Below are 27,057 nucleotides of genomic sequence, written 5' to 3' on the forward strand. Positions count from 1 at the left end.
TCTTCTATTGGTTTAAAATAGGATGGAAATATAACTCTGTCTTTGGGCCAAACTTTAACTCTCTCAAAATCCTTTGGCATAGTCAATTTTAAAAAAGCTCCATGATTAAGGTTGATGGCACTCAGTGAATTAACATCTTCTGCAATATCAATTTATGAATGACTAATCAATCTATGACAGGAATGTCATAGACAGCATAATGGACAAGGCTAGTTGAGCCTGCACCTGCTAGTAACAGTGTTCAGAAAGGGGGTGTGGATAATGACTTGCGTTAGGAATCCCAATCAATTTCTCTCCCTCCCAACAGCCAGATACGCTCTTGTACCAACTCACTCCACTCAGTACAGTGTAACAGGAGAAACTATTTTAAATAAATAAATGTCATTACAAAACATATTAGCACTGAATAAATTAGGAAGTAATAATAACAAAACAATAATTAAATAAAGAATATAGACTCTATTATAATCCATTTCTTCAAGGCAGCTCCTGAGGATCTCTAGCTTATACGAAGTCTTGGCTTGAGGGTAGTGTTGGGTCTCACTGTGACATGGAGCACATCAAACAGGAATGCACCCAGACTTCCAGTAGCCTCAATAGCTTCCTGATTGAAGTTTTCTGTGAACAGATCATTAACAACTTGTTAGGATCTTCGCAATTGAAGAGGTTTCACTGAGGTATGCACACATCAAACTGGGGACACTTAGTGTTGGGGAATTGTACACTGTAATTCAGGGTAACCGGTGTCACCAGTGAGCATTTCAAATGCAGGCTTAAAACCGTAAGGCACCATCTGCCTCTACCTCAGAAAAACAAGTAGAAGGTGGTTTCTGAGGACGCTACCTGTATAACACGAGGAATAAGAGGAGGCCATTCAGCCCCTTGAGCCTCCTGTGCCATTCAGTTAGATCCGTTTCTGAAAGCCATTGACATATCTGGCCTCTGCAACACATAATATCTTTATCGAAACAGAAACCTATCGTTCCTGGAGTGTTTGATTGATCTTGAATCTCGGTAGGTCTTTGGAGGATGGAGCTCAAGATTTCTTTTCCCTGTTCTGTGTTCAGTTGCTTTTGGACTTTAGCCCTGAATAGCCCACGGTTAATGTAAGGGTTATAAAGCCTTCTTCTGGGCTTGACTCCACCCTCCACCCCACCCCCTCTCCACCTGGGGAAAATGGTTCCTCACCATCCACACAATGGTGGCAAGTGAAGGGTGGCTGCTGGACTGTCAGAAATGGGCAGCATTTGGGGGCGGGTGGTCACAAACGTTCATTAACTAACAATCATGAAGATCACCTTTAAAAGGCGATCTCCTCTCTGCCGATCACTTACGTTCGGCAATCGCTGCAAATGGGATCACTCCAAGTGGAGTTGAAGAACAGCTCCCTCACACGGACACATATCCTATGGATCTTGAGAGACTTCTTCTTGTTGATTGACAACTCCACGCTCGAACTCTCAGTGAAGCAGCTGATGTTTTGGTGACGTTTCAGCTGATGGGGGACATTTCTGCACGGGATCAGCAACTATAACAAGGAGAAAACAAACTAATCATCAGTTGAATACCATTTCACAGATTGACTCAGTATTATTGTTACTGCTGAGTCACTGTAGGCCAAGTGAAGGCCTAACGTGACAATCAAGCCTAACCTTTAATCTACAAATGTTCCTATATTGAAAACAGGTTTTGCCTTCCCTTTTCCTTTTGACTAATCAATTGGCAACAAAAAAAGAACAACCCTTTCCAACTTCCTATGATGGATTCGATCAAGGTGTTGCTACTGAGAAAGGGACATATTCTGGGCACTCAGACACTGTGACCCACTCCAGGTCAGCTCCACGGAGTTATCCTGCTGTTTGGCCCACCACGGCCCTGCTGGGTCTTTGAAAGAGCTGTTCAATTACTTCCATCCTCTGCTCTTTCAAATCTACCTCCACCATCACCCATACAGCCAGTGCTTCCTAGATCAGAATAACTTACCATGGATATATGAATTTTGAACTCTTAGTTTCGACAGCTTATGAGAAAATAGGAACAGGAGCAGGCTGTTTGGCCCTTTGAGTCTGCTCCACCATTCAATCTGATCATGGCTGATCACTCAACTCAGTGCCCTGTCCGACAGTCCCTCCACATACTTTGATCCCTTTAGCCCGAATAATTATTTCTAACTCCTTCTCAAAAACATTTAATGTTTTGGCCTCAACCACTTTCTGTGGTAGAGAATTCTACAGATTTACCACTCTGAGTGAAGACATTTCTCCTCATCTCAGATCTAAATGGACTACCCTGTATCTTTAAATTGTAACCCCTGGTTCTGGGCTTTCTGGGAGATAATTCAATTCAAAAGTTCTCATTCTGCTTTTGAGTGAAAAACTGTTTCTTCATTCATTCCCAAAGGGCCTAGTTCTAACTGTATGATGTCCTTTCATCTTGGTGGACTCCATCACCAGAGAACACAGTTTCACTGCTTCCACCCTATTGTATTCTGTTAACAATTTAAGAACCTTCGCTTCCTAATATTACTTTGCAAGTGTCTTGAGGTGCAGTTATTAAGTTAGCACCAGTAATAGAAAATGGCTAGGAACTCAAAATGAAAATTCCTCCTTCAGCCCTGTCCCTCTCTTATTTTGGGTGAGGGGTAAGTCCATGGCAGAAAAATTCATGAGCTTCTCATTTGTGAGGCATCGTACTGTCTCTAGCCATTTCACTCCTTAGCAATGTCAACCCCATATGTGTGTTTGTGTACGTGTTTAATGTGTGTCTGTTGCCATCTACTGTTTCTATTATGTATTATACCATTTTATACCTGTCAAAATTACTGCAGTTTCATAGAAAGCAAAGAAAGAATTTGCAATTATATGATAGCTTGGGTCTCAGGAAGCCCAAATTGCTTCCCACTGAATTGACCATCTTTCAGTTGTAGCTATTATTATATGTAAGGAATGTAAGTTTACATGCAGCAAGATCACACAACAACATGGCCAGGTCATTTATTTTTAAGCTGATAATTCAAGTTTAAATTTTCACCCAAGGCACTGAGAGAGGTATTCCTCTACAACATTGCTTGGGTTTTCTTCATCATAACAGCACTAGGGCCAATACTCAAGCATGAGGCAGATGTACAGAAGGTCAAAATGGAACTTTGGGAAATGTAGCATGAGACAGACCACTCGGCCTATGAATCCTCCCTCTCTATAATATGCCTTCAGGCAGATACTGTACGAACATTGACTACAAAGAGAAAGAGGGCAGCCCTCAAAAATATAACTGCATGGTATTCATTTATCTTGTGTGGGAACTATGCCTTCACCTGGGGCAATGCACTGAGGGCAGCACTGTTGCCGATGCCATCTTCCAGGTGAGGTGTTCAATCAAAGCCCCATTCCTGGTAGATGACAAAAATTTTATGGTACCAATTTACAGAGGAGTTCTCCCCAATTTTTCCCTCCCTCGACTGCTATCACTATAAACTGGTGATATGATTACGAAATCATTGCTCTTTGTAGCAGCTTGTCATAAAATCCCTACAGTGTGGAAGCTGGCCATTTGGCCCATTGGGTCCGCACTGACTCGCTGAAGAGCATCCCACTCAGACCCAATCCCCTAACCCTGCAATTCCCATGGCTAACCCACCTAACCTGCCAATCCCTGTGACACTATGGGCAACTTAGCATGGAGAATCGGCCAAACCCGCACATCTTTGGACTGGGGGAGGAAACTACAGCACCCAGACAGAGCCTGCACAGACACAGGAAGAATGTGCAAACTCCACGCAGACAGATGCCCGAGGTTGGAATTGAACCCAGGTCCCTGGTGCCGTGACGTAGCAGTGCTAACCACTGAGCCACTGCGCCACCGTGTCATGTGCAAACTGTCTAATGCTAAAAACAGCAACAGTGCTACAAAAGAAACCACTTCAGTAGCACAGTGGCACTTTGGTGTATAGTACCTTGAAGCTCCACAGAAATGCAACTGATTTCCTGTTTTTAGGTGAATGTCAACATTACTACACCTCTCGATTACTCTGCTAAGAACTTTCATCCTGAAATGTACCTCAACCGATGAATCCTTGGTCCTGATGGGTTTCTTATGTTTGCACTTCCTGGAGGTCAGTTCGACGCTAACCTGGGACATTAGTGGGAAGTAGGAGTGAGGACTGTTCCAGGAATTTGGGTATTGCCAGTCGATTTTCAACTTGTGGTTCTTCCTGAGGGTCGTGAGTTTCTTCGGAGCAGCGGGTTTTACTGAAAGGAAAGCATGAGGGGCCATAAGCATGGTGTAGGGATGCCTCCCCCTCCTTAACCCAAATGTGGTGCCTAACCTTCCTGGTACCCAAAGTAAAATGAATCCATTGGGCAAGGGTTTCATCTCATTCAAACTCAATTGTTACCATTGGATTTCTTTTTTACCACATACTCCAACCTTCCTATTGTCCAGGAAGGGTTCATTCTTTCCAGGTTCTGGTTTCCTAGACACCAAGAAGGTGACTATTCTCATTTTTTTCAGACTAGACCAGGCAGTGTCTTTGGTCAGGGTGTGGGAAGTATGGCGAGATTTTCTGTTACAATGCCATTGAGTGCTATCTGCACTTTGCAAAGGACACCATCATGGCCTCCCCATCTCTCCCTGTCCCACCCTCATTCTGACATCCATCATGAATGAAAAGCCTTTATGCTTTACTGTTGCCTTGAAGGGAATGGCTAGAGTCATAGAGATGTGCTGCACTGTGACAGACCCTATGGTCCAGGTCGCCCGTGCTGACCAGTTATTCTAAACTGAACTAGTCCCATTTGCCTGCGTTTGGCCCATATCCTTCCAAACCTTTCCTATTCATGAACTTGTCCATATATCTTTTAAATGCTGTAACTGTGTCCACCTTTACCACTTCTCCTGGCAGCTCATTCCATGCATGCAGCATCCTTTATGTGAAGAAGTTGCTCCTCAAGTCCCTCCTAAATCTCTCACCTCTGATCTTAAATCTATGTCCTCTCGAGTCAGAGAAAGCAAACGTCTCAGAGAGAGTTCCTGGGTTGCAGAGATAGGGTGTTGCCATTGATGTGAGCACAGGGATGAGAAGTTTCATATTTAAAGCCTGGATTTGTGTGGGGCAGCATTAGATAGAAAACACTGGGTCATTCACTCAAGATTTCCAGGTAAAAATTTGAGGATGGATTATTTTTATAGCCCGGTCTTATAAAAGGATCTAGGAATGACAATATTGTTGGCTTCAATGACCAAAAATTAGTTACTTTTACAAGCGATGTCTTTTCATTGCCTATACTTACAAATATCTCGGATGTAAAAGTGTTTTGTGTGCTTCTCATATCGTTTAGTTGTAGCTGCCTCCACTGTGAGGGTGATTTGCCTCAGCTCTTCAGCGTATGGAGAGAAGGTCTCGTCAGTACAGCTTGCTTGGACAGTGCAATCCGATGTCTTGCATTGAGTCAGGACACAGCCCTTGGAGTCTCCATTCCAACCTCTGTCACACAGGGAAAACAGAATGAAATCTGGTTCAACATGCAGTGTACAGGCCAGGAAATAAACAACATGTGGTACCCATCTCAGCTAATGCATGGTTGGGGTGGCAAATGGGAAATGTTGTGCTGGTGCAGCAGGGTGGGATCACAAATACAGCTGAGCTGAGATGTACTTCTGTGGCTACATCAAGCCATGGTTACTTTACTGTGATTAATTCCCAGAACATGGCAAGGACAGCATCTGAGAATATGGTGGGTCTTCATCTTGTGAGTTTGCAGTTCTGATACAACAGAATGGGCTGCCATGCCACATCTAATTGACAATTCAGCATCGAACATGCTGATGTTAAACTGGAGTCATGTGTCAACCAGGTAAGGAGAGTGGGTTTTCCAAAAGAACTAATGAACCCATTAGAGTGAGAGTAATTCTGAAAGTGATGACAGGAGTGTAACACTGACCATCCCTCTGCACAAACATCCTTCATCTTGGTGAGAGTAGCATTCGCACACAATGAAAACAGCAAGATCAGGGATTGAAAGATTGGAAACTATTTGACTTTGAGTTAGGAATGAAGGGTTTAGGAGCAAGATCAGGCTGTTAAGTCCTTCAAAATGCTTTGCATTCAGTAAGTCAATATAAATGTAGTCTCAAACCCACTTTCCTTTCTGCCCCACATTAATCTTCACTCCCTTGGCTGTCAAAAACCTATCCAACTCTGTTGTGAATAAATTGAGAGACACCACCTTCACTACTCTGAGGAAATAAGTCCACATACTAGTACCTCTCTGAGGAGAACTAAATTCTCCTTATCTTTATTTTCGGGGGAGACCTCTTACTCTTAACTTACATTGATTGAGTGCTGCTTTGGTGATCTTCATAATGATCGGTTTCTCCTTGAAGTGATCCCAATTAAGAGAAGACAAGGGAGGAATCAGTCTTCTGCATTGAATCCGAAGACATAACTGCCTCCATTATTGGACAATGTTCTCCAACCTCATTAAAATGCCTGCCATGTGGGGGTGTTCTACACCCAATACACTGTACAGGAGTCTGTAGCTTCTCAAGAACTGGATTCAAACTCTAGCACAGACTCACAGAATGACAATTCCCAGCCTTGAACTTCCTCTACATTTATGGTCAGAAAGACCTGGAACCTGGTCACAAACTGACCTTGTGGTCTAATTTAGATATGAGTGGCCTCCAGTTACATGATCTCAAACAGAAACCACAATATTGCAAACAGATGTGGCCAAATAGAACCAGTCTCTGGCATTTTCAGTATAAACTTTTTGAGTGATTAAACTCTCCCCATTGAGACCTGCTCATATTTTCTCTTTCTTTAAATGCAGCGGTAGCTGTAATTAAAATTAAAAAGATTGCCTGATTGAAACTATGGTTGACCAGGGCCATCATGCGGCACAGTGGTAGTCCCTTTCCCCAGACTGGGAGGCCAGGTTCGAGTCCTATCTGGTCCAGAGGTGTGTAGTTTCTGAACGTGTTGATTAGGGGAGAAAAGTATGCACTGAGGCTGATTTAGATATGTGATGGATTAATGGGCTGAAACTTCGACTTTCGTACAGAATTAAAAAGCGTACATTTCATTGTGGATTTGGTGTTACTGTGACTGTTGGCAATTGGTGCTTATTTAAAATGGCGGCACTTGAATGAGATTGGCAACTGCTTGGGTTAACTTTAACAATGGTGTGCAAAAGTATGTACAGAAAAGTACAGAAAAGGGTATATGTAGGAATATGAAGGTCACATGACCATTTGGAGCTGACATCCAACAAAATGATTATGACAAAACTCCATCTCTTCAGCATAATCACCCAAATACCTTCTTCCATTGCGTATCTCTCCCTCTGCCACCCCTCATGTTTGATGAATTAACAGAGCCACTGATGATTCACTTCACCACAATACCCCTTTATTCTGGCTGTTCGCTCAAAGACCTCACAGGGTGACCATTGCAACAAGCACATTGGCGTGTGAGTGTAATACCAATGGACTTGCTCTCCTACCAACTGAGACTTTGAAGGGATTTGCTGTTCAAAGTGACGAATGGCACCTGTACAGATATTGCTTCTGCTTACGGGCATTGCAAAGAACAGGATTGCTTCCCGAGAAAACACTATACTCTGCATCACTGGATAGGTGATTTGTTGAAATGGGCTTACTTACTCACGGTAGAAGCTTGCTGAGAAAGTGGCTTTTTCTCTCATTCTCCAGAAGCAGGTGAAATTCCCACCAAACTGCTCTGCGTGACATGTGATGTAATTTCCATTTGTTTCTGTTAGTAGGCACAGAATTAAGAAATGGATTTTCATAGGCAGCAATTATTAGTCACCCATTATCATTGTGTCATTTGACTATCGGCTTAGTAACAGGTAAACTTAGATAGATTATGTTCCTTTAACATTTGGCAACTCCTATATATTTCAGGAGTATTCAAAATAAACTTCATGTAAGTTTATGTACCAGCGTAGCATCAGCGAAAATCTTACAAAGGCCTTAAGCCCTGGCAAAATTCTGGCAATTGTACTGAACATTTACGTTCCAGAAATTGCGTGCCTCTAGCCAAGTTATTTCAGTACAGATACAACATTGGCAACTATCTGACAATACGAAAAATTGCTCAGGTATGTCCCGTACACAAAAAAAAAGGACTAATCCAACCTGGTCAATTACCGGACCATCAGTCTACTCTATCATCTGTGATGGAAGGCATCACCAACAGTGCTATTAATCAGCATTTGCTCAGCAGTAACCTGCACAGTGACCGCCCAGTTTAGGTTTTGCCAGGGCCACCCAGCTCCTGATCTCATTGGTTCAAACATGGACAAAAGGGCTGAATTCCAGAGGGGAGGTGAGAGTGACAGCCCTTAACATCAAGGCTGCATTCGACCGAGTGTGGCATCAAGGAGCCCTCGCAAAACAGAAATCAATGGGCATCGGGGTAAAATCTCTGCTGTTTTGAGTCATATCTCGTGAAAAGGAGGATGGTTGTAGTTGTTGAAGGTCAGTCATCTCAGGTCCAGGACGTCTCTGCAAGAGTTTCTCAGGGTAGTGCCCTAGGCCCGACCTTTTCCAGATGCTCCATCAAAATGTCAGATGTGGGGATGTTCACCAAAGATTGTACAATGTTCAGCACCATTTATGATTCCTCAAGTACTGAAACAGTGATCTCTAAATGCACCAAGACTTGGACAATATAAAGGTTTGGGCTGATAAGAGCCAGGAAATAATTATCTCCCACAAGTGAAAATCAAAGTATTATCCCTTGCTATTCAGTGCCGTTACCATTATTGGATCCCCTAATATCAGTTGGGGTTACCATTGTCTAGAAACTCAACTGGACCAGCCATATAAATACTTTGGCTACAAGAACAGGTCAGGGGCGAGGAATACTGTGATAAGTGTCCTTCTGGCTCAGCCTATCTGCGATCTAAAAGTCACAAGCGAGGACTGTTATGGAATGCTCCCCACTTGCCTGGAACAGTGCAGCTCCAACAACACTCAAGACGCTTGACACCGTCCAGGATGAAGCAGCCACTTGAGTGGCACCACATCCACAAGCACTGATGCTCAGTAGCAGCAGTGTGTGCTAGCTGCAAGATGCACTGCTGAAATTCAGGCGGTCTTAATATAGCACCTTTCAAACTCATGACCACTTCTATCCAGAAGGACAAGGGGAGCTGACACATGGGAACACCACCACCAGCGAATTCTCCACTAAGCCATGCATCATCTTGACTTGGAAAAATAACACTTGTTTCAGTGTCACTGGGTCAAAACCCTGGAGCTTCCTTCCTAAAAGCAATTACAGGTGTCTCATATCAAAAAGGCAGCTCACCACCACCTTCTCAAGGGGAATTAGATATGGGCAATATATGCCAGGCAATATATAAGCAACAGGCAAACCTCTCTCAACTAAACTCTCACTCAAGTATTGTGATCTTGCCAACTATTTGCTGGCAAATGTCAATGCCATTTGAGGCACCAGTGTGTGAATCTCTTACCAAAAGCAAATTAGCATGGTCTGGCCAGAACGAGCTGTGCATTCGCTAATATAACTGACTGCTCCCAGCTTCACGGTCCCTTCCAGAAAGATTGTGTACACTTACCTGTGAGTATTTTATCAGCCTCTCTTCCCACGTTGATGAGTATGTAGTAGTGTTTTAATAACTCTGCTGTGTCATTGGCATGACAGGTATAGTTTCCTGCGTCAGGCCTGTCTGTCACTTCCAAGCTGAGCTCGTTTGAGTGGGCATTTTTGGTGAGCGGCACACCATTAAGTCGCCAGTGAATTCCAGTCTGCAGTTGGTCAGGGGAGGCATCACAGCTCAGGTTATAATTACCCTTGTTTACAATAGTGTCTGAAAAACAAAAGCAGATACATAATATATATGAGAAAGCCCTGAAGTTTAAAAATTCACACTAGTTCTTAGGTTATCTGCCTGTATGTGAAAATGAAGCAACTTTGTCACATGTGGAATGCTTTGTTCATTAAACCCTACCCTTCATTTCATTTTAAGGGATGGTGCTGTGGGTTCATTTCCAGCAGGCGAAGGGTAAAGTGGTTTGGTGCAATCAATGACAGCCGTGAGCCAACATACACCACACAGAAAGAATAATTTCTCCAGAGCTGCCTGCAGCAGTACCGCAAAGGTCAACTTTTTGCAGTGTGTATTTGAGAAAAAGGCAGACAGTGTCTGCTGATAGTAACAAGCACCATTTATCAAAACACACGGATATTATTGTACCTGAAAGTGCCCTAGGTCTTGGGCTGTGGAGGAACTCCTTTATTATTCACATATATTATAGTAATCAAAACCAATAGCAACTGAAAGAAAAAACACACGGCTATTACTTACATTTCTCCTCAAATGCCATCTCCACCGTCGCCGTTAAGGATAAGAACCACAAACAAAGAAACAAACGGCCAACCATCTGCAGAGAAGACATGAGGTCCAATCATAAGCATGAGCCAAACAGCGAAACATTACAGCAAAGATCAAAAGAATTATTCACTGCGTTCTAGTCAGAGAGTTGAAGATATAATACACATTGATATGATATGATCATTGCATCCCACACAGCAAAAATAATAAAATACAAAGCATTTACATTTCTATAATTTCAAAAATGCTAACTCTGTTTTTCTTTCCACAGGTGTTGCCAGCCCTGCTGACTTTCTCCAGCAATTTTTGATTGCGTTTGTATAGCCTCTTTCACAACTTCAGGACATCCAAGCACTTTACATCCAACTTAGTACTTTCCAAATGTTGTTACCATTGCAATGTATGGAACAAGACAGCTAATTGTGCACAGCAAGATCCCACAAAGAGCCATTTGATAGTGAGCTGATAATCTGAGTGATCTCAGTTTCGGAATAGTTGGCAGCTATGACATTGGCAAGATCTCCCCTCCCTTCTTCAAACCAATGCTGCATAATTACATATAGTCACCTGAGGGAGCACATTGAACCTGGGTTTGAGGCATCTGAGCGATGGCTCAGTATCCCTGACAGTGCAGCACCTTCTCAGTTCTCAAAAGTTTAAACATACATACCAAGAGGTTCCAGAACAGTTTCTTCCTTGCTGTTATGAGACTCCTGAATGGACCTCTCAAATTTCAAATCTAATGTTGATCTTGCTTTTGTATACCTCTTGTGCTGCCGTAACTTCATATGCCTTGCACTGTTCAATCACGCTATGATCTGTATGTTATGATTTGCCTGTACTGCATGCAAAACAAAACTTTTCACTGTACTTAGGCACTGACAACAATAAATCAAATCAAAACACCCACTGACTCGGAGGCAAGAGTTGCTATGTTTGTAAACAAAAGAGTCTAATGCTTTGCCCTTGTGATTCTGAGCAAGAGCTGACACTTCAACAATTAACTGCGAGCATTGCAGACACACGCATAATTGATTATATCATATCCTTTCTTAACTATCTGTACAAAATATTGAACATAGCTAAAACTATGGTAGCATTAAACTATCTGCAAAACCATCAGTAGAGGCTGATATTTGTTATCTATCTTCATCTTTAATGTACCAAACTGCTTATATCACAGAATATTTTTACATAAGACCGTAAAGTTTTTACAGCATAAGTAAAGGCTCATTGTCCCATTATGTCTACACCAGTCACCAAGCATCATCTATTCTAATCCCATTTTCCAGCACTTGGCCTTTTGTAGGCTCTTTGTATGCTTATCTAAATACTTGTTAATTATCTTGATGTTTCCCATCGCTGACCTTTTAGTCAGTGAGTTCCAGGTAGCCACCAACATCTGGGGGAAAAAATTCTGAAATCTCCTGTAAGCCTCCTGCTCCTTAAGTTAAAATTGACTCCTCTATTAAGGGGAAGCTTTTCTTCTTATCTACCCTATCTGTGCCCCTTATAACTTTGTACATCTTAATTCTCTCCTCTAATGAAAACAAGCCCAGCCTATACAATCTTCATAGCTGAATCGCTCCAGCCCAGGCAACATCCTAGTGAATCTGAGATAGTGGAAGCTGCTGATGCTGGAGAATCTGAGATAACAAGGTGTAGAGCTAGATGAACACAGCAGGCCCAGCAGCATCAGAGGAGCAGGAAAGCTGACATTTCAGGCCTGAAGGGTCCAGGCCCAAAAGGTCAGCTTTCCTGCTCCTCTGATGCTGCTTGACCTGCTGTGTTCATCCAGCTCTATACCTTGTTATCCTAGTGAATCACCTTGGTTTTGAAATGATTAATTCATTGAATCCAATGCAGTAGAGGTAGCCCTTGGGTCCTGTGCTGGCCCTTTATATCCATCTATTTGGCTAGATTGCACTCAATGTTTTTTTCCCTGTAGCTCTGCAATTTTTTCCTTTCCATTGATATACACAATTCCCTTTTGAATGTTATTGCCTCTTCCACTAACCTGTCAGCCGTCTCATTCGAAGTCAAGATATTGCACTGTGCAGAAAACCATTTCTCCTCATCTCCCCTTCATGCAAATGATGGGAAACTTCTCTCTGTCTTGTTCATTTTACATTGCCAAAATACAAAGCAGTGCTATAGCTTCTTACATATTGTATCATTTTGAGGTTTGGACATTTCTCTCAAATAGCTATGTCTCTCACACAAATGTGCTGTCTTCGTGGGAGAAACTGCACCGGTGATATCACAGTTAGTTGTCCTGCAGGGAAGACATTAGTGATGAATCCAGGATACGGATTTGGCAGATCCGTATTTATAGGAGAAACTTTTGTCAGTCAGACATCTCCAGAGTGTGTTTAACCATCTCATTTAGCATATGGCATTCAATTTACAGAGCCCCTGGTGTGATTTTGAGGTTGTAAATTGAGGATTAGGAAGAGATGTTAAAAAGAGATCCCCTCTGGGAGTTGCCTGTATCTAACTCAACACCGCTGAGTGATTGGCATTTTCTCTCTTTTGTAAAAGTTCCCATAGACCCTCATGCCCTTTCAATGGGAACCAGTCTGCTTTAGTCACCTTCCACTTATTGTCTGACTTCAAACAGGCATTAATGGTCCTGTGGCACTTTTGGAAGCAACTCAGAGATCTATTCCCTATCATCTGGCCAATTGTTCTTCTACTGCTAACAGTTACAGAAAGAAACAGATCAACTGTTCATTCATTTCATTGTTTTCTGTGTTTCACCGACAATTTGACAGTCAATGCACTTCAAACTGACAAGCTGTTTGCTTTGAGGATAAATATTTTGATGACAGCAACAGCCCTAAATTACTCGTGCTTCACAGAGATGCCTCGTGACACAGTTACAAAATAATAATTAAAAAGAGGTTAGTGATATAACAATGATTAGGAAAGAAGGAAAATGACTTGTATTTACATATCACCTTTATATAATGATCTCAGGGTGCTCCTAATGTGCCTCATTATGAACAGAGTGTTTAAGAATTACTGTCACTGTTGCAATATAGGCAATTCCACAACTAATTTGTGCAATTTGATAATGGTCAGATGATTTGATTTTTCATGATAGTTGGTGATTTAATAGTGGATCTGGACACTAGAGAATTCTCCCCTGCATTTCTTCAAATTAATATCACCGGGTATTTTCTGTTCATCTGGGTCAAGAAACTTGGCACTGGTTTGTGTCTGATCTGAAAGATAGCAACTTTAAAGATTTAGGATCCCTCAGTTCAACACTGCAACAGCAGTCTGGGTTTTGCACTGAAGTCAGTAGATTGGACGTTAAACCATTAGAATCATAGAATCATGCAGCATGCAAACAAACCCTTCGATCCAATTAGTCCCTGCTGGCCAAGTTCCCAAGCTAAACTAGTCTCACCTGCCTGCATTTGGCCCATATCCCTCCAAAACCTTCCTATTTATCTACTTATTCAAATGCCTTTTAAATGCTGTAACTGTACCCCCCATTCACCACTTTCTTTGGAAGTTCATATTGCACATGAACCACTCTGAGTAAAAGGTTTGCTCCTCATGTCCTTTTTGAATCTTTCTCCTCTCTGCTTGCAAAATATGCCTCCTAGTTTTGAATTCCCCACCTTAGGGAAAAAGATCTTTGCTATTCACCTTATGTATGACCCTCACGATTTTATAAATCTTTATATGGACACCCCTTAACTTCTTACTGTCCAGTGAAAAAAGTTCCAGCCTATCCAGTTCACCTTTATAACTCAAACCCTCCATTCCTGGCAACAGCCTGATAAATCTTTTCTGAACCCTCTCCAGTTTAATTATATTCTTCCTTTAACAGGGCATCCAGAACTGCATACAGTGCTCACCAATGTTCTGTATGATGTCCCAACTCCTATACTCAAAGGTCTGGGTAATGAAAACTTCTGACTCAGAGGTCAGAACACTACCAGTTAGATCACAGATAGTGCCCTCTGCTTTGGGATCATTCTTATATCTTGGGCTCTGTTATACACTGGCTAATGTTCTGAGACATGGTTAGTGTCACAGATGAATACACTGGCTGGCCCCACATTGGTAACTGACCAGGCAAATATCTCACTAACATCTCATATCAATTTTAGGTGGTTGCTTACAGAACAATTGGCTCTTAGAAAATTTGTGGAAATGACACAAAATAAATTCAGGATATTTACAGACTCACTTTTCACAATTTTCAGTTGTGCTGAAAGTATGCCTCCTAGCTTTGAATTCCCCACCTTATTGTGCTGACAGCATCCCTATCTTATTCTCATCTAATCCGTCAAAGGAGTTGACATTCTTTTGTGCTTCTCCCAGTCACACAATTTGCTCCCAGGCAAATCCAGACCCCTTCTCACCAGGGCCACTTCCCTTCCGTAATTGCAGTGTTGCCTTCCATCAAATACATTCAGACCTAGCGTGGGGTGCTGATCTCTCAAAACATTCCAGATTGAATTCTGACTCCAGAAGAATGAGGACAGATTCTAACCTGACCCTTGGCAGTGGTGTTGAGGGAGTGCTGTACTGTCTGTGGTAGGGTGAGATGAAATCAAAGCCCTCTTCTGTCCTTTCAGATCCCAGTGTCATGTTGAGGAGAGCTGTATGAGAGTTCACTCTCAGTTCTAGCCAATATTTGCTCCTCAACAAATGCACCAACTGGACATTACCGTCATTTGGGCCACTCAGCTGTGCTGCTCTAATACAGCAGGAACTAAACTTCAAAAAGATGAATATTGTAAATTCAAAGAATGCCACCGAGAAATCAGAAGAAATTTCTTTCCTCAGACAATGATGAGAACCGACTGTTTCACTGGCTAACGCAGGGAGTGGTCGAAGTCAACAGTGTAGATGTACTAAAAGAGTTGGGAAGGAGCCAAACACTGGAGACAGTTGCGATTCGAGAGTTAAACATAGATACGGGAAGATGGGAGGAGTTCACACCATCAAGGATTTGGCCTGTTTCTGCAACATATACCCTCAGGATTCCTCTCAACAACTCCTTTACTACATACTACAACTTTTAACGAATACCGCAATCAAAAAAAGGTGCTTCCCCTACTATTAGACCTTCATTAATATCCTGAGTAGTCAAGTTTGTATAATAATGTAAGAACAGCGTTATTTTTTCAGTGCACACTTTCCTAATAGAAGACTTTTTTCCCCACACAAGCCGGACAATATCCGGGAAGCTTAACACACCTTTTTGAATCACGTTTTCGATAAATATGGTATCCAGGAATATTGTATGATACAATGCGGCGAATCGCTGGGATAGCAGAGGCATCACTCGCCGGCTGGCAACAAATCAATCTGGAGTTTAGATTCTCCCGACTGAAATGCAATCTGGAGTGTGCGAGTACAATCAAGATGAAAGTGAACTCAAACGCCGTCTCTTTTCTCCTTCCTTACACTCAGCACTTCACAACAACAGACTGACAAGTCCGGAAAACATGTCCTTACCTTTAGACACAACCTTTGCCGTTCATCTCTCACTTTGATGTGAAACCACGCCTTATATACAAGCTTTCCCAAAAGTTGTTTTCACATTTATGCAAACAAGGGATTCCGACAGGGGGTTACCACACAAGCAACCCAGAGGAATTTTCGATACTCTTTCGCGTTATCGCCCACTGTAGCAAATCACTTCACAACACAAGCAAAAATTGATACACTGAACTATTGCTTCGTCAGTTGGAAACACGGGCAAGATATTCAATAGCTGAAAACCATCTACTCATTAGCAAGAAATTAAACCGACATTATTCTTTTTTTCACGTGTACAATTCCACATGTTTTCGTTGCATAACGATTAATTCATATCATTTGTCGGTAACTACATCACAGTCACTGCAGGGGTTCACAAGTCACCTACTCAAGGTCTGTTTGGAGATGGGCACTTTAATCAAAAGCCAAATAATAAATAAAAAAACTAATCAAATATGGATTCTTTTTTAAAGTGGAAAATTAACCTTCCACTCGGCTTGTTAGAAAAGGAGAAAATTACTGCAGATGCTGGAATCGGATGAAGAGTCATCTCGACTCGAAACGTTAGCAGGTTCTCTCTCTCTCTCCCCATGGATGTCGCCTTGATCCAGCATTTGTTTTTGTCAGAAAATAAGTATATTTCAGGTGAGAATATCTTCATATATTCCCGCGATAAAAAAAATCAAAGATTCAAATCTTTGAGAATTCATCTTGTATTTCTAGGGTAGGACGGTCATGGTACTGTTTAATACCGTCATTAATTTGCCAGAATTCCGAATATATCGAATACATCACTTCGCAGTTTTAGATGTCTTTATACTGTTTAATATTATTACTAATTTGTGAAAAATCCGAATACATTGTTTCAAAATATTAGCTGACACAAAACGCATGAGCAGTTAAATTAAAAATTGCACAAAATTTCTGCAATTCTACCCTAAAGCGCACACGCAAATCGAACAACCTTCAACAAATTTAGAAATTTTAAAAAAGTATCACTTTTTTTGAAAACTAGTTCTAAAGCAATAAAAAAGTCCTAAGTGAAAAGTATCCTTTCCTAAATGAATAAGATTTCTGAGCCGTACGAGAGTTATACCGTAGTTAGTGAAATTTATCTATAATTTTAAAATCCGTTGATTATTACAGGGATCAGTAATTACCTTGCAGTCTCGCTGCTCAAAGGTCTCTCTCCTCTCACCTGTGATCTAGCTAGCCAATGTTGAGTGGTTTATATTAGGTTTGAAGTGAATGGGCGGGGGCGGGAACTGAAAATAGAAAATGAATGAATTCAGCGCCTCAGCCTGTATGTGAAAACAAAGTTGTGGACGCGTTCACTTTAATGGGAACAAAAATGTCAGAAAAGTGACTCCCCTTAAATTTCTATTTTCCCCGGGGCTTCCCCTCCCTCCTTTGTCTATTGAACACGTTGCGTGATGTCCAACACTGGATCTCCCACAGTTCACCTTTCCCATTGGTTAATCAACACACCGTTAAATGTATCACTTTGCCTGTGTGTAAAGTCCGTGTAAACTTTTCACAGCCTCACAGTCTCGATTCTGTGGCCGGCTGCATTGTTTCCACCTTTGTAGTTTTTGTTAAATCATGGATTTTTTTTTGCATATATGTGTGTGGTGGGGGGGGTAGAGAAAAACGAATTGAAATTGCAACTTCCTTAGAAACCGATACGAAATGAGGTGAGACCCTTCCCCTCCAAACCGTTCTGAGGAACGGTCACCGGACCCGAAGCGTTAACTCTGTTTTATCCTTCTCAGATGCTGCCGGACCTGCTGAGCTTTTCCAGCAACTTTGTTTTTGATCCTGATTTACAGCATCCGCAGTTCTTTCGGTTTTTAATTCAAAATCCCAGTCGCAGGAACCACGGAGCAGAAAGCTGACTGAAAATATGAATTTTCAGCGAAATAAGAATAAGAAGATCTATCGGAGTTTTGATGGCCCACTCTTCTAGAACCAAGGGACAAATTGGGCATTGAACAACGCAAACCGGTTTTAATTTGGAGTGTGGGACATTTCTGAAGAGCTCTCTCCCCCTCCCCCACCCTGTCTGTTTTTTGTGTCATATCCCGCTTCGGATAATCCCAAAAAAAAAGTAATCGTCCTCTTCCATGATAATCACGGTGTTGTTTCCCATAACTTTGTTCTGATCTCAAGGGAAATTCACATCCTAGGGACAGATCTTCCCACTTCCTCTCTCCCTCTCTGTCTCTGTCTCTCCCTCTCAGATTGTGACAAGCCCGACTTTCTGACGGTTCTTCACTTTCAGTTTCTGATTTGTATGTAAACACACAAGCGCCGGATTTTAAAGCAAGGCAGAGGGACTACCCCTATCGTACCCCGCCCGCTTGAAAGCAGCCCCTTTGCCTCGCTGGCTGCATCGCTGTACTGTAGTTCCTTATAGGAATGTTTACAGCATTCATCGCAAACGCCAGAGCTCCGTGTCTCAGACCTTAGTTAAACCGCTTTGGGGCAATTTCCAGAGACAACTCGGGACGTGGAAATTCGAACTGCGTCGCTGCAGTTGGAATTTCTTAGACATGTTTTCCAATTACCAAAACTAAAACAGTCGCCCCTTTCAACTTTGGCGGGCACGCTCCAGTGAGAGCTGAAGGAAAAACAGTTCCAGCCTCAGCCAACAGCAACTTGCATTTACCTAGCACCTCCATCATTTTATTCTTTTACCGGATGTGGGAGGCGCCAACGTTTGTTGCCTAGCCCTCACTGCCACTGAGGGACTTGCTTAGCCAATTCAGAGGGCATTTCTTTGCGTCAGAGAGTCACAGGTAGGCCAGACCTGGAGAGGAGAGCAGATCTCCTTTCCCCAAAATCGGTGATGAACCACATGCTGGCATGGTGACTCAATAGTTAGCACTGCTAGCCCAGAGACCTGGGTTCAATTTCCAGACTCAGGCAGCTGTCCATGTGGAGCTTGCACGATTTCTCTGCATCTGTGTAGGTTTCCTCCAGGAGCTTCAGTTTCCTTCCACAATCCAAAGACATGCAGGTTAGATAGATTGGCCATGCTAAATCGCCCATGATGTCCAGAGATGTGCAGGCTAGGTGAAGTAGCCATGGGAAATGCAGGGGCTAAATAGCCTAGTCCTGCCCCTAATTTGCCCACATAAATCACATCTGCCAACCATTTCATCCCGTGATGGGAAGCTTCCCAAAGTCTATCCCTTCAATTTCAAGTCCTTCCAATTGCATGTTTCTCCAAGTAAGAATTAATTTTGTCCTTTGTCAAGGTCTCTAATACTTTTCTGTGACTGATGTTTTATTGATTGGCTTGCAATTGCCAGGCATCTCCCACACCTTTTGAAAGGAAGTGGAACATTTTCAATGTTTTGGTGTTGCAACACTAATTCATTATCCAAGAAGGACTGAAAGATTGCAGTCAGACATTTCTCTATTTCCACCCACTCCTCACCAATCCAACAGATCAGGTGAGTTCTTATCTTGTGATGCCAGCCTATTTTGTAGCTCTCATTTCTCCCTATTTTTACATACAGACATACAAATTAGAACATGACTGGGCTATTTGGCCCTTCAATCCAGCTTGGCTATGCAATAAGATCATAGCTGATCTGATTATGGCCACAACCCACTTTCTTTTCTACCCCCTATATGATGTGACTTATTTATTAGTCAAGAATATATTTACTTCTGCCTTAAAATATTGAGTGAACGCAGCTCCATCATGCTCTGGAAAGGAGAATTCCACAGACTTACAACTCTCTTGGAGAAAACAAAGTCCCTCCTCATTATGACTTTAAATGGGAGGCACCTTATTATCAAGGCCATGTCTCCTGACACCCCTGCAAGGTTCAGACTGTACCTGCAGAAATCTCTGCACATGTTCGCTTTGTGAAATGCTGTGCCAATAAAAAAAAGGCAGTGCCCAAATATACACAATGATTATGAGAGAACAGGATAGGACAGAATGATGTCTCTTGAAGTACTGTGCATGTAAGTTTTGCACATATGTACTAGGAGTGTTTTCAGGGTGTCAACAATTGTCCTCCATTATTAAACTGTGTTCTAGTGTCACCCACAGAAAGAAATTCCACTCAACATCCAGCTTACCAAGTCCCCTCACGATCTTACATTTTTCAATTAGATCTTCTAATGTGCACTGATGACTATAAAATATTATATCAAATGCCTCTACTCCCTATTCCTTTATACAAACAATAATTTCATGACCAAAAACAGAAATTTGAGAAAATCAACAGGTCTGGAAGCCTCTGTAAAGAAAAAGCAGAATTAACTCTTCAGGTCAAGCAGCATCTCAGGAGCGCAAAAACTGACGTTTTGGGCCTAGTGATGAAGGGTCTAGGCCCGAAACGTCAGCTTTTGTGCTCCTGAGTTGTTCCTTGGCCTGCTGTGTTCATCTAGCTCCACACTTTGTTATCCTGGATTCTCCAGCATCTGCAGTTCCCATTATCACTAACTCTTCAGGTCTGGTGACCCTCCTTCAGAACTAGGACTCTGCTTTCTCTCCAGAGGTGATGCCAGACCTGTTGAGGTTTTCCAGGAATTTCTCTCTTATTTTCTGATATCCAGCATCTGCAGTTTTTTTTTCACAGTAATTTCATCTTCATTTATGAAAACAGACCTAAATACACATTGTGTACCTCAGTCATCCTCTCTTTTGCGTTATTTATTCTTTGTGCCTCTCTGTCCCACCATTCTTTGACTAGCTTGTTCATTTTTATATGTATATAAGATTTTCGAGTTACTTTTCACGTTGCTGGCTCATTTTATCTCAATCTGTCTCTGTCCTCTTTTCAATTTCTCCCATCACTTTTTGTATTTTGCCTGGTTTTCTACTGAATCCCATGACTGGAGTCTTGGACAAAAAGATTTCCGCTTTAAAGGAAGAGAGAGAAGCTAATTTGGAGAATGTTCTATCTGGTAGGCCATTGGCTGCTGACAACATGGTACTGTCAATAGTGAACTGAAGTAAATCAAAGGTATTCAAGAGGCCAAAGGTGGCGGGACACAGAGATCATGGGAAGCATCATCAGAAAATGAGGCAATGACCTATCTCCAGCCAGAACACACATAGGATGAAATTTAGCTCAAGCTGGTGGAGGGTTGTCGGAGATAACACAGTGTGGAGCTGGAGGAACACAGCAGGCCAGGCAGCAACAGAGGAGCAGGAAAGCTGATATTTTGGGTTCCTAACCGGAAATGGCAGCTTTTCTGTTCCTCTGATGCAGCCTGGCCTGCTGTGTTCCTCCAGCTCTACATGGTGTTTACATTAGCTGTGTTTTCATACATTCCACATCCATTGTAGTCTTACTTATCATGAACTAATCAATCTCTATTCTAAAAGCTCAATTTGCCCCTCAGTATCCACTACCTTTTGTGACAATTTTTTTTCCCTGAACAGTCAAATTTTAAGATATTTGACAAGCGGGCAAATGACGACAGATATCTGTACATATGCAAACATTGACAGACGGGAACAAACCCAATGATCCATTCAGCCACAGGCTTGAAATTTTATGAAGTCTACACTCCACATCCCATCTGGGAGTGCAAAGTTTGCAATTTTATAGTGTTTCTCCTAACCACTGGGTGTTTCAAATCACATTAAAGCTGATGTAGTGTTGGCGGAGTTACACTTGTAATGTAGGAAGCTTGCCAGCCAATATCCCAGAGAAAGCTGTCAATGCTCGGGGATTCTTGTCTACGCATGCCAGAATGTCAGACCTACAGCTATTTGAACATCTCAACCACTATCCCCTTTTCAGTCAAGATCAATGGCTTATTGCCAAACAATTATCAAAAGTGCATTTCTGCAGAAAGAAAATCATCATGTCTCTCTTTACCTAGGGTTAGGTGATCAGAGAGGTTAATATTTATGTTTTCACCTTATGAACTAAGTGTATTAACCAGGTTTGCATATTCATTTAATAAATTTAGTTTAAAATAAAATAATAATGTTGTGCTTATTAAAGGAAGCTGGTTAACGGATTACTTTAAGTCTGTTGAGGATAACCATTAGATCGGCAAAAATAGGAACTGAGTAAAACAACTGAATTTATGTTGTGACCAATGGAGATGTGGGACAAGAGAAAGATAATGCACTCCTCCCATTGTGTAGATCAATCCAAGCTGATAGCAGAAAGCCAACTGACATGGTCTTCCGGTGTAGGAGCTCATTTGATCTGTTTTATTTGCGCAGAGTTTTTGAGCGAAGTTCGATTTAGTTCCACTGCCCCACTCTTTCCTGATAGCCCTTAAAGTAGGGTAGAATCAGCTTCCTCCCTCATTTCAGCCTGAAACTTCAATACCATAATTTACTCAAGAAAGCAAATCTCCTTAGGTTGGTTTCCTAAGTTCTCTGAGCCCCCAGCAAGGGGAAACCATTTGTCCTTGTTAAATCAGTCAAAACCCTGCATAATTTCAGCTGATTGCTGTTGAAGGCCCTCCAGTTTCTCTCTCTGTATTATTAGCCTGTCAGATTGCAACACTTTTTTTTTAAATTTGCAGATTTTGTCCTCTGTTGCAAAGTAAAACAAATAATCTATATTTAGGAACATGGCTTGGCTAAAACGGTAGCAGTCTTGCCACATTTGGAGGCTGTGAAAGTTGAAGTATGGCCATAAGATGTAGGAGTAGATGTAGGTCATTCAAACCATCGAGTCTGCTCCACCAGTCAATTATATCTTGGCTGATCTGGTAATCCTCATTTCCCCATGTCCCTTGGTTTACTTACTGATAAAAAATCTGTCTGTCTCAGTTTTAAATTTACCTAATGACCCAGCCTTGACAGCACTCTGTGGTAAAGCATTCCACAGATTCACTATGTTCTGAGAGAAAAGATCCTCTTCATTTCTGTTTTAATTGAGTCAGCCTTTACTCTGGGAGTATGCCCTTGGGTCCTAGACTCTCCCACAACATTTCCACTTATACCCTGTCAAGTCCCCAAAGAATTGTGTGTGTCTCAATAAGATGTCCCCCTCATTGTGCTAAACTCCAAAGAGTACCAGCCCAACCTACTCAACTTCTGTTCATAAGACTGTCCCGCCACATCTGGCTCTGAACGGCCTTCAATGCCAGTATACCTTTCCTTAGATAAAGGGACCAAAATTGTTCACAGCATTCACATGTTGTCTGACCAATGCCTTGAATAGTTTTAGCAGAACCTCCTTATTTTTATACTCCATTGCATTTGAAATGAAAGAAACAGTCTATTTGCATTCCCTGTTACATGCTGAAGTTGGATGCTAGATTTTACAAGGACCCCCTTTGTACTGCAGCTTTCTGAGATCTTTCTCCATTTAAACAATATTCAGCTCTTCTATTCTTCCTGTGCAACCTCACAATTTCTCACATTAAATTCCACCTGCCAAGTTTTTGAGTCTACTGATCCCTGTGGTATTCCGCTCTTCACAGGCTACCATCTGAAAATATTCTCCTTTGTCCAACTTTCTGCCTTCTGTAAGTTAGACAAATATCTATCTGTACTAATGCACTACCCCCAACACCATGTGCTCTTATCTTATTAAGTAGCCTATGTGTGGTACCTTATTGATTGTCTTGCACAAATCTAAGGTGCATTTTGTTTTTCCATATCATGCTTAGGCAATCATCATGTTGTGCCTGAGAATATTTTATAGTACAATTACTTCTTAACTCAATTGTACAATATTGCACATGGCACTTGAAGTTCTTTCTGAATTACAGCATAGGTTCAACTTATTAAATATTACAGTAACTTCTGTCGAGGGCAAAATTGAACAAGGAGGCAATGGCCCATAGAGAAGGAAGTGGTGGGCTCAGAGAGGAAAATCTTTGGTGAATATGAATTTCAATTAGGATCGTGCCAAGGTATCTTTGGTTCTGGTGCAATTTCTGTCACTGGTTACACACCACGCTGCTTAGGAGGAAGATTCCCAGATCCATCCCTTCTCATCAATATGAGATGTTCGTCTCACAAGTTACAATGGCTAAATGCAAGTTTCTTCAAATGTCAAAATTAATGCAAACATGTGCTGGACTAAACCAAAGGTAAAAACAGGATACAATGAGCCAGAAACAACTGCTAAAGTGTTGCCAGGCTGTCCCAGGATGGTGAGGACTTGGCACTCACTTGAATCATAATCGTTTGGACTGTCAAGAGATAGCCCAAGCAGAAGCAAGAAAAGGGCAAGTCAGAGGTAAGGCTGTTTAGAGTGATGCTTGTGGAATCAATAGCAGTTCAGTTGCATGGATTATAGTCAGAGAAATAAGAGGAATGCGGGTTACACCGACAAGTATCAGGAAGATATTCAAGAGCTGTGTAGAATGCAATGGAATCTTAAGTAATGCGCAACACATGGGAGCACCATCACCTCCAAGCCACTCACCATCCTGGTTTGGAAATATTTTGCTGTTCCTTCACTGTCGCTAGGTCAAAATCCTGGAATTCCCTCCCTGAGGGCATTGTGGGTCAACGCACAGTAGGTGGACTGCTGCAGTTCGAGAAGGCAGCTCATCACCACCTTCACAAGGACAACTTGAGATGGGTATTACATGCTGGCCAGCCAACAAAACCCACACCCTACAATTTAATAAATTTAAAAAAAATAGAGGTTGTAAAATTTAAGGTGACACGTTTTCGGGTGTTATAGCCATAAGCTATGAAATGCAACAGAGTTCTGTTTCAGTAGCTTCAGTCCTCACTGCACTGATGATGGTAAACACCATGTCTGTCATTGTGGTAAGGGAATGCAGTTCTGCCTGTTCCAACTAGTTAGGCGCTGCTGCCTATGATTTTTGTGCCACCTTATTCAGCAAAGGAGAGGCATGTGTGTGTTGATGTCTGTGGTGCAATATGTTTAGGTAATGTTCCTATCACAGTTGAATAGCTAACTGGGAGATGTGTGTGAGAGTCTTGCAGCTTCCCTGATGTGAGGTTCAGGTGAGGCAATGAAGGTTGGGTCTGAGTTGTGTTTGTTAGAGGCGAGTGATAGATGAGTAGAGTGTTGAATGGAGCCGTGAGTGAGGCTAAGGAAGCATTTGAATAGATGAATCGCTGACTTGGACCATTCATGTGAGGTCATTAAATTTCTCCCAGCACTTCATCCAGCTTTTCAGGGCTCTGCTGTTTGCATTAGCCACTGCAGTTATCTACTTTCCTGTGCTCATTTGTCTGTTCTTGTCTCTTGAAGGAAACGGATCTCTCTTTTCTTGCTAACTTTTAACTCAAAGGCCTTTAACACCAAATTGGAGCACCTTAGAGTCGACTTTAGGGCTTGTGCTGCCATTCTAAGCATTTATTCTAAGAAACACCTTCCCAGCCTCTTCCAGCATCTGCTGCATGAGAAGACACCTTGCCTTTTAAGGAGTGCTGACCAGCCTTTCATTCTGGAAGTCTTGCACGAACTGGAGTCCCCTCCTGAGGTGTGCAGCCACTGAACAACATTGGGCTACAAGCCACTAACATTCAAAACAGTAGGCAACACAATATTCATCTGTATTGCGACTGTAGGCATAAGTCATCATAAAACATTAATAACCATGCTTAATAAGGCGTGGAGCTGGATGAACACAGCAGGCCAAGCAGCATCTTAGGAGCTCAAAAGCTGACGTTTCGGGCCTAGACCCTTCATTAGTAACTGGCTTCTTTATTTCTCCCCCTATAGAATTACAGTGTTACAGAAGTGTGGAACTTTAGGTTAATAGTAACACTAACAGCCCACTATATACCTGGACTGAGATTGTTACAATGCAGTATTCAAATGAATGAATACTAATACTTGATCTTGTTAAGGGAGTGACTTTGGTTCTAGATATGGGAGAACTTCCTGTTAACTCTCAAATTATGCCTATGAACTCTTCACATCTGTCTGAACAAGCAGACAGGACCTTTGATTTACTCCCTGATCTAAGGAACACTACCTCTAGCAACAGAGCGTTCCCCAGATTTGCACTGGAATGTTCAGCATGCTTGAGCAGTGCGAGCCTGAACGTCAGTGACTTTCAAACACGTGAACGGTGTTGCAAAGTGAGCTCAGGAGATAACTATTTAGCTGACTGAAAACAATGAGGGCATTTTTCTGAGGTCTTTTCATATTCAAGCAGCGGAGATGACATCGTTCATTCATCCTGTCACTGAGCTTCCGTCAACTGAGGAAAATACAGATGAGATCATTGCTGTTCTGTCATGATGCTCTGTTATGTAACAACAGGAATATTTTTGGTTTTAAACAACAAGCTGCTCTGATGTAACTGCACCGGAAATCCTGAATGTAATCTACTTCCTGACTCTGCTGTGCTGCCAATGGAAAGAATATCTCATTTACAACACAGCATAATACTTGCTATTGTCTTGTTAAATTTGAATACTGTGATTAAATGTTTTTCCTCCTCTAAAGAGAACAACACTGGCATATCTACCCTCTCCAGATTATGAAATATTTCAATCGAGGTAACACTGAATTAATTTTCCTCTATATTCCCTTTTATGCCCTCCCTAACTGTGGCGCCCAGAATTCAAGCTGTGGTCTAATAATCCAAGGATTTACAAAAGATGTTGAAGCTGAATGATGGAGAAGCCAAAATGGTGGTGAAATAGGACACTCCAGCCAGAACTTGTCCGCTCCTCCTGCTCTTTTCCTATTTTCCCCTCCACCTGCAGTAGTTTTCTTCTGTTCTTCTGTCTTCACAGGCTCTTGGCCTCCAACAGCCCATCCTGGTCTCTGATTTCTGGCATCTGGCTGCCAGCCAAAGAGGGGACGCCAGTGACCAGCGACCCAGTGAGAGCGTGGTGACGGTGGCCTGGTGTGGGAGTGGGGATAGCGGCCCACAGAGGGAGCATGGTGCCAGCCAGTAATCAGACCACTTGGAGGCTTCCTGCACTGGTCAGCTGTGGAGAGCCTTTGGAGACAGACTGTGACATTGTCTTTTTAACTTTGCTTCTCGATTTTCTAAACAAGAATGTGTATAACTATAATGTAGCATTTTTTATTCTTCCTTTCTCTATTCTGTAATTAAGGATTGTACCTAGGCACTCTGGATCTAAGATGGCTTTGTGTTTTGGTGACATTGTTACATTGTAAATAATCTGTATCTGAAGAAGCTGTACATAGGTACCTTTGCATCTAAGATTGTGCTGTGAGGAGTGACTCATAAACTTCTCACTGTAATCATTTGAGTA

General features: G+C 42.1%; 1 protein-coding gene across 1 annotated transcript; it reads right to left on the reverse strand.

Annotated features, from left to right (window-relative positions):
• Positions 1-504: 504 nt before the first annotated feature.
• On the reverse strand, positions 505-10,441 carry LOC132210457 (interleukin-12 subunit beta-like). Its single transcript, XM_059650527.1, has 7 exons — positions 10,356-10,441; positions 9,606-9,857; positions 7,663-7,771; positions 5,289-5,482; positions 4,057-4,247; positions 1,335-1,528; positions 505-618 (listed from the first exon to the last, which is right to left on the reverse strand). Exons 1-7 carry the CDS (start codon positions 10,429-10,431, stop codon positions 594-596), a joined length of 1,041 nt encoding a protein of 346 aa, XP_059506510.1. The 5' UTR covers positions 10,432-10,441; the 3' UTR covers positions 505-593.
• Positions 10,442-27,057: the final 16,616 nt, after the last annotated feature.

This window comes from Stegostoma tigrinum, chromosome 13 (genome assembly GCF_030684315.1).
Source record: "Stegostoma tigrinum isolate sSteTig4 chromosome 13, sSteTig4.hap1, whole genome shotgun sequence".
Taxonomy (NCBI): domain Eukaryota; kingdom Metazoa; phylum Chordata; class Chondrichthyes; order Orectolobiformes; family Stegostomatidae; genus Stegostoma; species Stegostoma tigrinum.